We start from the raw sequence: 12,970 nt of genomic DNA, 5'->3' as shown, positions 1-12,970 counted from the left end.
AGTGAAACTGCTTTGTCTGTTGAAGCTGTTCTTCAGCAAGGCTGCCATCCTGAAGTGTCAGGCTAGTATTCATTAGCTCATTACAGTTTTTAATAGTGCAATAAAGCACCCAGCTGTGTTAGGAGAAGATGAATTTAGTATCTGCAGGTCTGGTGCAGTACCTGGAGTAGCCCTGACAGCGTTGCCTTCGGTCGCTGCTCTGGGGACAGCAAAGGGGCCACTGGGCTCCAAACCTTTCCTCTGTCTTGCCAAGTCCATCCACTGCTCAGAAATCTCCAAGGACAAATCCCTGCGCTACTCAAACCACTTTGCTTACCTGCAGATTGTTCAGGTCACTCTCTAATCTCTCAGGTTTTACCTCACGGAGATTAAACAGGGGAGAACTCAATTTGCATGCAGGGCAGAGGTCAGTGACCTAAACCTTTTTATTCTGGAGGGATCCTCGGTGCCCAATAAAAGAGAGAAGGAAATCTTGTTCTGCCAAGACAGTCAAAAGTCTGTACTGGCTGCTCACTTCCCATTTTTATAGGTACATCAGGGATTGCAGATGAGTGCAGTTGCAAAGGATCTAATTCCCCTCAGTCCTGCCCCAGGTGCTCAGTTAGTTCCATGCACTTCTGTGCTGCCCCCTCTCTTCACACATCCTTCCCGAGCACTTTCCTGTGCCTGTCTTGTGAGGGACTGCATGCTTGAATCTTCGCTCAGTTCCAGCCGTATTTTCTGACTCTAAAAGAGAACAGTGGGTTCTGCCACGATCTGGGTTCAAATTTAAAATATTTTCATCCTTGTTTCAAATCTGTTATTACAGTGTGAGTAGAGTGACATATGGGGAGCTGTGCTGATGCTGTCACTGTTAGCAACAAAGTATTTAAGACATGGCATACGTTTAAAATTGCAGTTGGGACTTGATAATTACTTACCAAGATGAAGTTCTACTTCACCTCTATATAACCCTGGGAGTTCTTAGCAAGGTCCTGACCATTGTCAGTATGTATGTAAGGAGTTGGTCTTCATACACCTGGGCAACCAGCTCAGTAAAACTTATTGTGGCTGCATGAGCAGATTATGTCATGTCTTCTGTTTCTTGGCTTGAAGATCAACAAACACAAATCAAAGTCATCATCAGCGCAGTGAACAGCGATGAGGTGTTCAGATCATAGGAAGTGCAGCCTCTTACAGATTCTTCACACAGACAGTGCATTGCACACGGGGTTAGTGCATGTTATGAGCAATTACCCTGACATGGCTTGTAAGGCCAGCAGAAGTTGCTGGAGAGATCCGATGAATGGCAGCAATATTGTACCAGTTCCCTAAAATCTTTCCAGCTTCATTCTTTTGTTCCAAGTTTGGGAAAACGGTTGCATATGTGTGTGTGTGTGTGTTTCTGGTGTGGGGGCAGATGGACTCCAGGTTGAGGTCTCATTGCCTAAAGAGAAAGGGTAAGTCATGATAAAGTGGAGATGCTTTTTACTTGCGTGAGCATCACCCCTCGGATAGGCTACAGGCAAGAGCAGTGATCAGTTGTCACCGTATCTCTTCCCTGCATCCAGAAAAATAGCAGATCTCTGGATGTGTGGCTCTAAGGCTTGAGACTCCGATGTTCCTTCTTGGCATTCTGCTGAGGGACCAGTGCTGGCAGTGAACACAAGAGGACAGCTGCTTCTTGACTTCTGAGGAGAGGAGGATAGGCAACTTGGCAGGTTCCCAGCAGAGTTTGAAACCTCTCCTGCCACTTTGGCTGCTCTTAGGTCTTTCGTTGCAAGGGAGAGGAGGGATGTGGGATTTGTTCAGTAAGTAAGGCAAGAAGGTCTTATGCAGCTTCATGCACTAACAGTAGAGGGGATTTGTGGTGTCTTGACTCTAAACCAGAAAATGTTACTAAATGTGAAGATCTTTTGGCTGATGCACAGATAATAAATACAGTAACTTATAGTAAAGGTAATAACATATATTGATGCTCACAATATGCAAACTTCTGCTCATGATTAGCTGGTTTGGTGCTGTTAAAAGGAATATCAATCTATTGCTGGTTTCTCTCCCTTGGCTCCAGAGTTCTCACATTTCTGTTTTGGGGATTTTATGTCTTGGTACTTGCTGAACACGATCAGACTGAGTCTGAATAAACAACTTCCCTTCAATCCTCAGTGTTTTACCAAAACAACTGTGTGTGAAACTCTGTGTTGAATTTCTTTCTTCTAGTCAATGTGCTGATCTGAATTGCCTGTTACTATGTAGCTGTAGACCGTTATTTGCTCCACAGTAAATCTTTCTCTTTTCCTCTGACAAAACAACAGGTATTGCATTCCTGCTGCGGAGGAGAACAAACTTGATGATGTGGTACATACCCTGCTGCAAGCCAATGGCACTCCAGGGCTGGAAATGCTTGAAAGTAATGTAATGGTAGGTTAACATTGGGAGAGGTGTTCCCATTTGAGAACCCAAGGCTAATCAGGGGGCTGGTTGCTTGGGGATTTATTTTGGTTTTGTCTTACACTGCAGTGATGCAGAGGGGGCTACTTTCTGTTTGCAGTATTTACCACATGGTATTTTTCTAACAAGGCTGTTATTAGGTATTAATATAAAAACAAACATGGAAGTGCAATAAATGTTTTTAATACTGTCTAGAATGTATTTAGCCTCACAAAGGGAGTGGGATTTAATCAATTCCTCTGCCATCACTGATATTTTATGATACCAGCATGGATAGGAGAAACCTAACACTTAGGTATTTTTGCCTCCTTTGTTTATCTTTTGGATAACAATTTCTTTTTAGTGCGTTTAAGTGCATAATTGGGGAGCCCATTACAAAAACCCCTCCCTTAGCTACCCATCTTAACATCTCACAGAAGTGCAGTAGCACAATGGATTCAGCACCCAGTCAGAAAAGATGGGATGGAAAGCTGAATGATCTGCGTTGCTTTCTGTACTAGCAGAGAGTGTTCTGTCCTTGGGCACATGAGAGTTTAAACTGTTGGCTGGAGGAGAGGCACTTCTGCAGTTGTCACTCCAAACGCTGAGGTTCGGCACGTGCACAGTGGGAGAGGGAAGGCGCCCAGAACGGAGCTGTTGGCAGAGCACAGCTTTGCTCCACAGGCAGTAGCAGGAGGAGGATCAGAGAACTGTAAAAGAAAGTTGCAATTGATTGTTTTCCTCTTTTTTTTTTTTTTTTTTTTTTTTCTTTCTCTGTCTTTCCAGATCTCCCCAGAGATCTTGTGCAAGGAGGGGATCAGGGTGCACCGTACTGTACAGCAGAGCGGGCAGTTTGTTGTCTGTTTTCCTGGATCCTTTGTGTCCAAAGTATGTTGTGGCTATAGTGTTTCCGAATCGGTGCACTTTGCTACCACCCAGTGGACAAGTATGGGCTTTAAAACAGCCAAGGTAAGTTGAGGAAAGGAGTTAAAATGGATTCACGGCCCTGCCACCTAAAAGGACAGCAGACATTCCAGGATTGGTAGCATTCTGAGAGTAGTGCAACTACGTCTGTTTTTATGAAGTACTAAAGAAACAAAAAAATAGGAAAAAGTTCTGCAAGGCATAAGGCGGCTCAGTGTTTTCAGAAAGTGACTGATTTGTTAACTAACAGTTAAAGACCTGTGTATAAATAAAAAAATTCAGAAGATTGTTATGCCTGCAGACCACTTTGCAAGGAAGCTTTTCAAAAATCCCTTCAGAGGTAATGATTATACACTGTATTATGCTTACTAATTTTTTTTTTTAAGTTATGTTTTCTAGAACCATTAGAATCTCAGGTGCAAATATCTGAATAGCTGTGCTTATTAGATCCTACGGTAGGCAGTCAGTTAATACTCACGGCTGTATTGCTTGTTTTCTCTGTTCCTTCATTCAGGAAATGCTGTTGATCAGGGCAATTTCAATTTTAATCAACTTGAAAACCCTTAGGTTCACTGACCGGCCCCTCCAATACTAGATGTAAATAAATAACCTTCCTATTCCCTTTTCACACAACTGACCAAGGCAGGTTGCCTGCAGAAACAGGCGATTTGTCCAGTCATCATGATTCTGGATACATTTCTGTGTTCTTGGACAAAGAATATATACCGCTAATCGTGTTCCCAAACCTCTGAAATACACTCTCGGTTACAGATACTATTTTGGTAGTGTTTTATAGCTAAGCCACTAGTAAATTATCCTTTACAGCTTCATACCAAGTTACTAAGTAATTAACTGTAGTATGTCCTCAGTTAAGGATTGCTTCTTTAGGATAAATGGAATTCTTCCAGCCTGGTTATACTAACTGTATATTAACTTAGTTTGAAATAAAAGATTATTTTATTATATATTTATTTTGGGGCAAGGTGGGAATCATGTATATCTATAAGTAAGGCATAAGAATCCTGAGGTAACCTCTCCTGTCCGAACGTACATGATTATATTAACTCCTTGTGCTGTATTTATTGCTCTGCTGAACACTTGTTTGATATCATGAAAATGCTACTCCTGTAAGAGACAGAAATCACTATGCAGCAATTAAACAGCTCTTGGTGCCTCAAATTTTGAAGAACAGTTTCTTTTGATTGATTTTTAAGAGCTTTGCATTGGGTAAATTAAGATGACTGAAAATCCAGCAGATTGCAGTCTACGATAACCTGCCTTGGAAATTGAAGTCACAGCTCTCACAAACTTTACAAAGAACCACAGATAATGTTTATGTCGAAATAACTTGAAACATCTACTGCATTGTTCTTTTATTTCTCTTTTTCTTCTTTTTTTCCCTTCCCTTTCTGTCCTCAAAACTGTCATATTCTTAATTCCCTTTAATTTTGGAAATTATTTTTTGGTTCCTCCACTTTGACAAAGTACTTTGCCATCTTTGCCACAATGCTGGCCAGGATTGTACTTTCCAGAGGTGGTGAGATGTTCTGTGTATTGGGCAAGATTCCCCTTTTGGACTGTGAAATGAATTCTCTGATAAGCAACTGTACTTTCTGTCTGTTCGTTCTTCACAGCAATAATGACAGTTTTTAGCGTTTGATAAATTAACTTTGTTTTCATCCTGTGATACTGTGACCTGGTTTTTTAATAGTGATTCTCTTTATATTACTAAAATGATGTTGTTTCATTTCTGTATTGAATGACTGCTCAATCTCGTTTAATACATGGAAAAATGAAATTCTGCATCTGAAATTGCATTGATTTCAGTCTTACAAGCACTTTGGAAAAATTGTTGGAATAAAAGAGTTTATATAAACACCTGTGTAAAAGGTCGGTCAGGTTTAACCTAGACCATACTTGAACAAGGATGCTGATTTTTAAAAAGCACCCTAAGAGCTCGTGAAATTCTAAGGTAAGGATGAGAAGATTTAGAGCTGTGGTGGAAGAGTGTGTGTTTGGAGTTGCAAAGGGATAACCCCATAGCTTCAAATAAGGCATTGGGCAAAGTCAGTGAAACTCTTTTAGGAAACCAAAGTACAGAATGTTGGACTAAATGAAGGCACTCTGGGTTAGAGGCTTAATGTTTGGTTTTAAAGGAGGGCTTTGTTGCTCTAGGGCCCACCAGAAATTGGGTGGGAAGAGATTCAGCTGATACTATAATATGAGAGGAAGAAGTACATAGGAAAGCTGGAGTTAGTGTTCCAGTTGGAGCAGCACTGCTGCATGCACAGGAGAGGTGACAGTCCATAAGCCAGGTTTAACTCTGTTACCAGTGACACAATCCCTGTGCTCTGATCTCCCAAATAGGAAAGTTGTGTTATTAGCACAGTACTCCCTGGCCATCCATGGAAGACACTGGCAGGGTTTGGACAGGTATTTCCCCATCTCCAGTTTTAGTTGGGGTGAGGAACATGCCTTTAAAACGCCACAGGTTTCCCGCTCCTTGCCTCCTGTCATGGAGCTGTCCCACCTGGAGCACATGGGGCTCCTTCAGATGAAACCAAAGGGAAAGTGGTCCTACAGAAGTGTACTTGATGTCCTCACTAGGAAAGAGTTGTGCTGTGGTGGAGAGCGGAGATTAAGAACTTTGGAAGAGCAGTGAAATGCAAAATAGCCATCACTGGAAGAAGTACAAAAAAATTAGAACAGGGCAACCACCATGGTAGGTTTTGCAGCAAGGTCATGGCCTCCAGCCCTCGGAACTTTGGGAGGTAGGTAAGGACAAGAGTTGCAGCTGACAGAGTCTGTGAGCATTTTTGGGAGAAAAGGCTCTTAAATAAATTGAGAGGTGAAGTTCACACACCAAAAAAAACCTGATTTAAAGAAAAGGATGGCAGGTTTTTTCATGAAAGGAGGCAATCTCTTTCTGCATTCCTCAGGAGTTTGTACTAGCACAGTGTCGCTGTAGGACACAAAAGAGTGATGAAAGACTCCAAATATTTCAGAAGGCAAAGAGTATAGCAGGCTTTGTTGTCTAATTCTTACCACCTTTTATAAGGTATTCCAATACAGACTTAACATGATTGGTGAATAGGAACAACACCTCTCTAATCCCATTGGTGAAACCAGAGAAACAGCAAAACACCACCTGGAGAAAGATTGTTTTGAGAAAAGATAGTTGTTTTGCCTAGAGTGTTTTGAGAAGAAGCTTTCTTGAGAAGTTTTCCCTTGGGAAAGAGTTAGTAGCTGCTAGCAGGCTAAAATCTCTTCAGACTTAGAAATGTCAGGCCCACAGCACAGTTTAATGTATCCATAAATAACCTAGGAAGGGAAGTTAGTAGCAAAACTAATCCTTTATGCTGAGGATATTACTGGTAATAGCAGCAAAAATTAAAGTTACAAAGTCTTACAGAAAGATTCCATGATACCGAGTGATCCAAGTGAGAAAATGGTAGATGAAGTTCAGTGTTGATAAATGCTAAATTTAAATTTAAAAACATAATTCTAATATGACAGATACGGAGATGGGCTCTGAATGAAGGGCTCTTGCTACTGAGAAAAGAGGTCTTTGGATTCCTGTGGAGCTGTCAGTCAGGTGCTCTGGAGTGACATAACAAAAATATATTGAATGTTAAGAATTACAAGGAGAAAATAGATAACAAGCAGAAACTGCTCTGGCACTGTGTAGTCTTGGTGGTTTGTGCAATTCTGAGCCCCTAATTGCAGAAGGAAAATAGAGGAACTAGAAAAAGCACAGCAGAGATCAATGGTTAAAATTAATTAGCCTCTGCATTGGATACAAGAGTACTACTCAGCCTGAAAAATTAAGGACCAAGAGATGTGTGAGAGCAAGAGAGATCACAAGTGCCAGGCTGATGATAATTATAATGTGAATATTCACTGACTTTCGTGACATTGAAAAATGCGTCACTAAAAGAAGTAATCAGGCAGCAGTACAAGTCTGTTGTAAAATACTTACCTGTGTATTTCAGTACTGTGTGGAAGAGAAAAATGTATGTAGATTCAGAAATTCAGATGAATGCAGAGGTACAGCAAGTTGTGCTAAATCCAGCTTGGGCTCAGGGTGTCCCTGAGCTGTCACCCAGCTGGAGCCGATCTTGCTTTCTTCTCCAGCCACCCACTGTGGCCTTTTATCCTGGCTGTGTGTGTTGCCTGTGCAGGATTTTTCCCTGGATTTGAGTCTGTTCTTGTGTACATAGCCTCAGCCTAAGCAAACCTAACATGGAAAAGTTTTCCCATTCCACTCTTAACAGTGCAGCTGTTCCAACCCCATGCAGGGTCTAGCAGAGCAAATAGCTTCTGAAGAACACTTTTCTTACCTCTGAACCTCTTTGGAACCCTTTTTGGTCAGCAGGTTTTTGGGGTTTTGTGTGCTGCCTAGGTATTTGGCAGGTTTAACCACTAACCAGAAATGTCACACTCACATGACAGTCCAGTGTTAGCTCATTTGAACTCTCTGACTCTACATAAGCCAGAACAGACCTCTGCAGGTACTGGGAAAATGCTGCACTTCCCCTACCTGCACATTAGATCAAGGAATTTGCCTACCTAAGAGTTATCAAAAGGGTTTCAGCTACCAAAACTGGTTTGTATTGAGTGAAAAACATAACTTTAAAAGCTTTCACAGAGGGGAACCAGTAACAGACAGAACTGTATCCCCTTCTTTTGCCTGTAGTCTCTTTTCCCTGGCATCTGCCCATTCTGCTAGTTTTTGTTTTAAAAGATGCGAAATAACACCAGTCCTGGGTTTCAAGCAGATCGTGTGTACAGATCTTACACTGTTTTTACTCTGAGCCATCAAGTATTACTGAGCTCGAGTGATGGTGCTGCTCCTCCTGGCCTCCAAAGGAAAAATTAATCTTTAGGGGAGAGAATTTTGAGGTGCTTGGAACACAAACACTTTGTTTAACTGGGACTATGGAAAGATTTTATTTGTGGTTGTTTTAAAAGGCTCTTTGTTTCAATTTATTACTAACAATAATATTAATTAATTTTCATTAATTCTTGGTAACATCTTATTTTGAAATTTGCTCGGGAATTAATGTGGCAATTTCCTCCTGTCCCAGGAAATGAAGCGGCGCCGTATAGCCAAACCATTTTCAATGGAAAAGTTGCTTTATCAGATTGCAACAGCAGAAGCAAAAAAAGAAAATGGACCCACTCTGAGTACGATATCGTCGCTCCTGGGAGAGCTCAGGTAACGAATTGGGGGCCTGCTTACCTCTTTTGTTTTCATTGACAGACTCCAGAGGTGGATGATGTAAGTAACCCATTCAGACACACCTTGCCCCTACTTGTCCAAGCAAAAGCCCAGCAGATGTACCTGAAGACAGGCACCCATGGAAGAAGCAGCTTCCTTGGCTTTAGCTGATGTGACAGCAAGTTGGGATGTCTTAAATCCAAGAATTCCCTACTTTAGAAACCTTAAAAAATTGAAACTGCAATTTGTACTGGGTTTTTATTTTGTTAATTCTTGGTGCTGAGAGTTGAGATTTCCTGATGCATTATGTGAACTATGTGGTGCCAAGTGGTCAAACACCTTCCTTGAGTTTTTCAACCTCTTGGCATCAGTAGTCACTGTCAATCCATGTCTGTAGTGGGTTTTGCACCAGGAACCCTTGTCTTCAGTATCAAGACTGTTATACTACAGGTGCAAAAGGTCCTGTGTTTACAGAAAGTTGTCTTGGTTTTAAATAGCGAGTAAGAGAGCAGTTATGCATGCACGGTAACGCATCTGGCATTAGAACTCCAGTGTTTTAAAGAGTAAAAGCTTCACACTCCTTTTTCTCTGCAGTATTAAAGACATGTGTTCAGGGTTTCTCTTAAGATAGGTGAGAAAATACAATGTTGCCTGGCTTCCTGTGTAATGATCTTCTCTTTTGTTCCCTACCATGTAGTTGCTACCTATCTTTCAAGTTTGTGACAACTGATACTCGAGATGTCAAGAAAGTTTTGATGAATGGAGTCTACAAACTGTATTTAACTAACTAGCATGTTCATTTGGAAAATTTCCAGTGACATATTGAAGGGGAGAACAACCTATGTGTTGTTTAGTGTTCAGAAAGAAATGCAAAGAGGTTTGCTGACTGCTCTACCTGCAGTGTCTCCCCTGTGGGAATAACCACTTTCAAGTGCCTTTTTTTCCCCTTGAAGAGGAAGTCTGCAAGTACTAAAGGCAAAAAAATGTTGGTGCTTGCTCTTAGACCATTACATCGACCTTTATCAGAGTGGTTCTCAAACTTGTTCTTATGCATAGGTCGGAATTCACTGGAGGATATGGATCCTTCCTGCCGCTGCTTATAGGAAACAAAAGCCCAAACAACAAAATCTAAAAGAAAAAAAAAAAAGCCATCTGAAGTGGAACACTGTACCATATTTTTTTCCCTTTGTTTTGTTTTGCTTGTTTGTTGTGTCTCTTGCTGCCTCTTCTCCTGATCTGCCTTGGTTGCTCAGTTTGCCCGTGCCATTTGCTTAGCTTGGCTCTCCACTCATCTTCAGCTGTGTCTGGTGGTGCACTTTTTTATCCTCCCCTTCCATCTGCTTGGCTCACTCCACACTTGCTGTCTTCCACTCAGCTCCAACCCAGCCTGCTCTCCTAAAGCTGTAGAGTTCAGCACAGGAGGTACTGTCCCCCTTAGAGATGCCGCGGGTGAAGGGCGGCCGGAGGGCTTGGTGATTGTCCTTAATTGACATCTCCTTCTTTTTCCCTGGGTGTACAGCAAGATCTTCATCTTTTGGCACAATCACTTGCCCTGCTCCCCCTTTCCTGCCTGAAGCACCTTATGGCAGCAGAACCTTGGTTCATCTCTGCCTCCTGAAGAAGGGGCTGTTACTCCTGACAACAACGGCTCCTCTTCCTCAAGGTGGCTTTTGGCAACTTCAGGAATGACATTCATGTTAGCCACAGCTTCCGACTCTCCACATGGCTCGAGCAACCATCGACCTCCAGGAAGTCCTCGGCAGTCCCCACTTCTCTGTGGAGCAGTTTGAGAACCATTGGCTTGATAACAGTGGTCGCTGTTAAAATCCTGAGATAGCTTTTGGCATTAGGCAGCGTTTCCCAGGCGCTGGCTGCGTCTGCCATGCTTAGGGAATGGCACCAACCTCCGACAACACTCAGGGCTTTGCTGTGTGGATCTCAGTTTTCAGTGATGAGCTTGGTAAAGGGGTGACTGTGTGTGGCTCTGTGGTGGCTGGAGGCAGTGCCAGTGTCTGATTGTGCCCCTGTTCACAGGGACACCGAGCTGAGGCAGCGGCGGCAGCTGTACGAGGCCGGTCTGCACTCCTCGGCGCGCTACGGCAGCCACGACAGCAGCAGCACCGGCGTGGATGGCAAGAAAAAGCCTCGAAAGTGGTTGCAGTTAGAAACGTCAGAGAGGAGGTGTCAGATTTGCCAGCACCTGTGCTATCTTTCCATGGTGGGTACAATCCTTTGCCACTCCTGGGGTACTGTCTCCCTGCACTCCATGCAAGAGACAGAGGTGTTCATGTTGCATTTACTGCCTTGGCCAGTGATGACAGAAGACAAACAGTGTCAGCTGCTTCCCACCCTGTCAGAAGGGATGAACCAGTGCCCTCAGAGACCTATGAGCCGTCTGCACTGCACTAGCAGGGCTAACAAAAGACACCTGCAGGTTGCCAGCAGCAGTAAGCTGTGGCAGAGCAGGTCTCAGGATGAGCTCAGACACACGCCATGAGCCTCAGGCATGCAGCCACACAGCCCATGCTGAGACAATGTCCCTGCAAGCCAAATTGCAGGGGACATGTATCCCATCCATCAAGCTGTTTGCCAGCCTGTCCAAAAATAGTCCATAAACTTTGTTTCAAGGGGGAGTTGCCTACTGGCTTTTGAAGGTGTGCTGGCCACGGCAGTGACATTTCCAGGCTTAGAGCTGTATGCAGAACACCTACAAACAGCAATGCCATTAAAAATACCAGAAGCCCCTCCCACAACCTTATATACCATTTCATCCCAGGAACAGGTATTCAGATAAACATAATGCAGTGCATATGGGTCCATATTTGGGAGTTCTTCTTCTCTGTCATCTTTTGGGAATTTTTTTTTTTTGGCTATAGGTGTTAGGTTTTTAATGGAAATGAAATGTAACTGCATATAACCAGATGTAGCTCTTTCCTTCCCTAGGAAAAAATATGCTGAGTTTATGCATGTCACTTTTTCAGTAGCGTTAGTTTGAAGTAACTTTAAAATTAGTTTATTTGAAAAAAAAAAAAAAAATACTAACCAGAACCTCCTAATTCTGGTCCATTTGCTCTGGAATAAGTTTAATCACGAGAAGGATTTTTCTGTGTCACTCTTTAACAGTAGCTGGAGACAAAAAGAAGCAACTTGGTTGTTAGACTTCCAAGATGAGTGTGCAGGCCTGGCAGGCAGCCAGCTGAACAAATGTGACCTCTGCCGAACAAGACAGTAGTTGAGGAATACTGTGGCTAAGCTGATTACATCCTTGTTCAAAACAGCATTTTAAGTGATGGGAAACTACTCCTTACAGGAGATCTTCAGGACTGCATAGGAGATGCTAATAAATGCATATACTGTTTGGATTTAGCCCTCATTACTATTGGGGGAGGGGGGTTTTGTTTAGGGTTTTAAAAATTATATATATTGGCCAACATTAGCACTCAAATGATTTTTTTCTACTTATGACATGTCCTGAATGATTTCACAATGTGCTTTACACCTCCTCCCCTGCCTTGCAGTGAAATCCAGGTGTAGTAATTTAGGCCATAACTGAATACTGTGTGGAGTTTGGAGCTTAACTGCACTTGTTCCTTCCCCCACCTCTGCTCTTTTATGTAGGTTGTACAGGAGAATGAAAACGTTGTCTTCTGCTTGGAGTGTGCCCTGCGGCACGTGGAGAAGCAGAAGTCGTGCCGGGGGCTGAAGATGATGTACCGCTACGATGAGGTGAGCGTGACACCACCCCAGGGCTGTGTACCTAACATTTGGGAGAACACTTAACTTCGCCTTTGTCCTGCTTAGGCCTCAGGAAAATGGTCTTGGGTTTGCGGTTTGTTTTGGCTTGGGTTTTGATGCGGGAAGAAGGTGCTTCATTGCGATTTAAGTAAAAAAAAAAAACACCAAAGGGAAGACGATGACACGGATGAAACCTGAAGTATAAATTGCATGAGTATGTGCTGCAGAACATAAGAAGCCAGTTAATGCTTTGGGATGGAACATGAGGGTTTGCTTTCACTGGTTATGTTATGGTAACTTCTGCACTTTAGCATACCTTCCCTCTGTTGGGAACTGGAAGTTCAGCAGACTTACTCCAGTCCAGCATGAGCATCCTTTAGGGCAGACTTGGAGAGCACGTGCAGATGAGAGGTGCAGTAATGGCTCCAAGCAGATGTGATGATGAATAATCCCAGAACTCAAGATGGAGATTTGGGACTGTGCCTGGGTTGTGGGCTGAGGCTCCATTTCTTTTCCTGTGAGGGGACTCGGCCCCAGAGGTAAACAGCAGAGCAGTGGGAGAAATGGCACGTCAGCTCTTGGAGAGCAGCGCTGAGTACAAGCAGCTTTTTAAGATGGGCTTCTCAGCATTTCTGAGCACTCCGTTGCTGTCCTGTTTAAGTGACTCTGGAGAAAGAGCAG

At 43.0% G+C, this 12,970-nt stretch overlaps 1 protein-coding gene across 4 annotated transcripts in view; it reads left to right on the top strand.

The window, feature by feature from the left end:
* The window catches only part of JARID2 (jumonji and AT-rich interaction domain containing 2), a 210,759-nt gene that overhangs the window by 196,173 nt on the left and 1,616 nt on the right, over positions 1-12,970 (top strand). For 3 of the 4 annotated variants that reach the window (XM_040079569.1, XM_058422368.1, XM_040079561.2), the window contains exons 13-17: positions 2,295-2,400; positions 3,196-3,378; positions 8,421-8,551; positions 10,589-10,772; positions 12,173-12,280. In XM_040079569.1, the coding sequence (XP_039935503.1) occupies positions 2,295-2,400; positions 3,196-3,378; positions 8,421-8,551; positions 10,589-10,772; positions 12,173-12,280 (712 nt within the window). Of the gene's footprint in view, positions 1-2,294; positions 2,401-3,195; positions 3,379-8,420; positions 8,552-9,251; positions 10,773-12,172; positions 12,281-12,970 lie in introns of those variants that run through there. The other variant, XM_058422371.1, reaches the window with a different exon arrangement.

Source organism: Hirundo rustica, chromosome 1 (genome assembly GCF_015227805.2).
Source record: "Hirundo rustica isolate bHirRus1 chromosome 1, bHirRus1.pri.v3, whole genome shotgun sequence".
In the NCBI taxonomy this organism is placed as follows: Eukaryota; Metazoa; Chordata; class Aves; order Passeriformes; family Hirundinidae; genus Hirundo; species Hirundo rustica.
The sequence above is the reverse complement of the archived record's forward strand: the minus strand, read 5'-3'. Positions and strand labels throughout refer to the sequence as shown.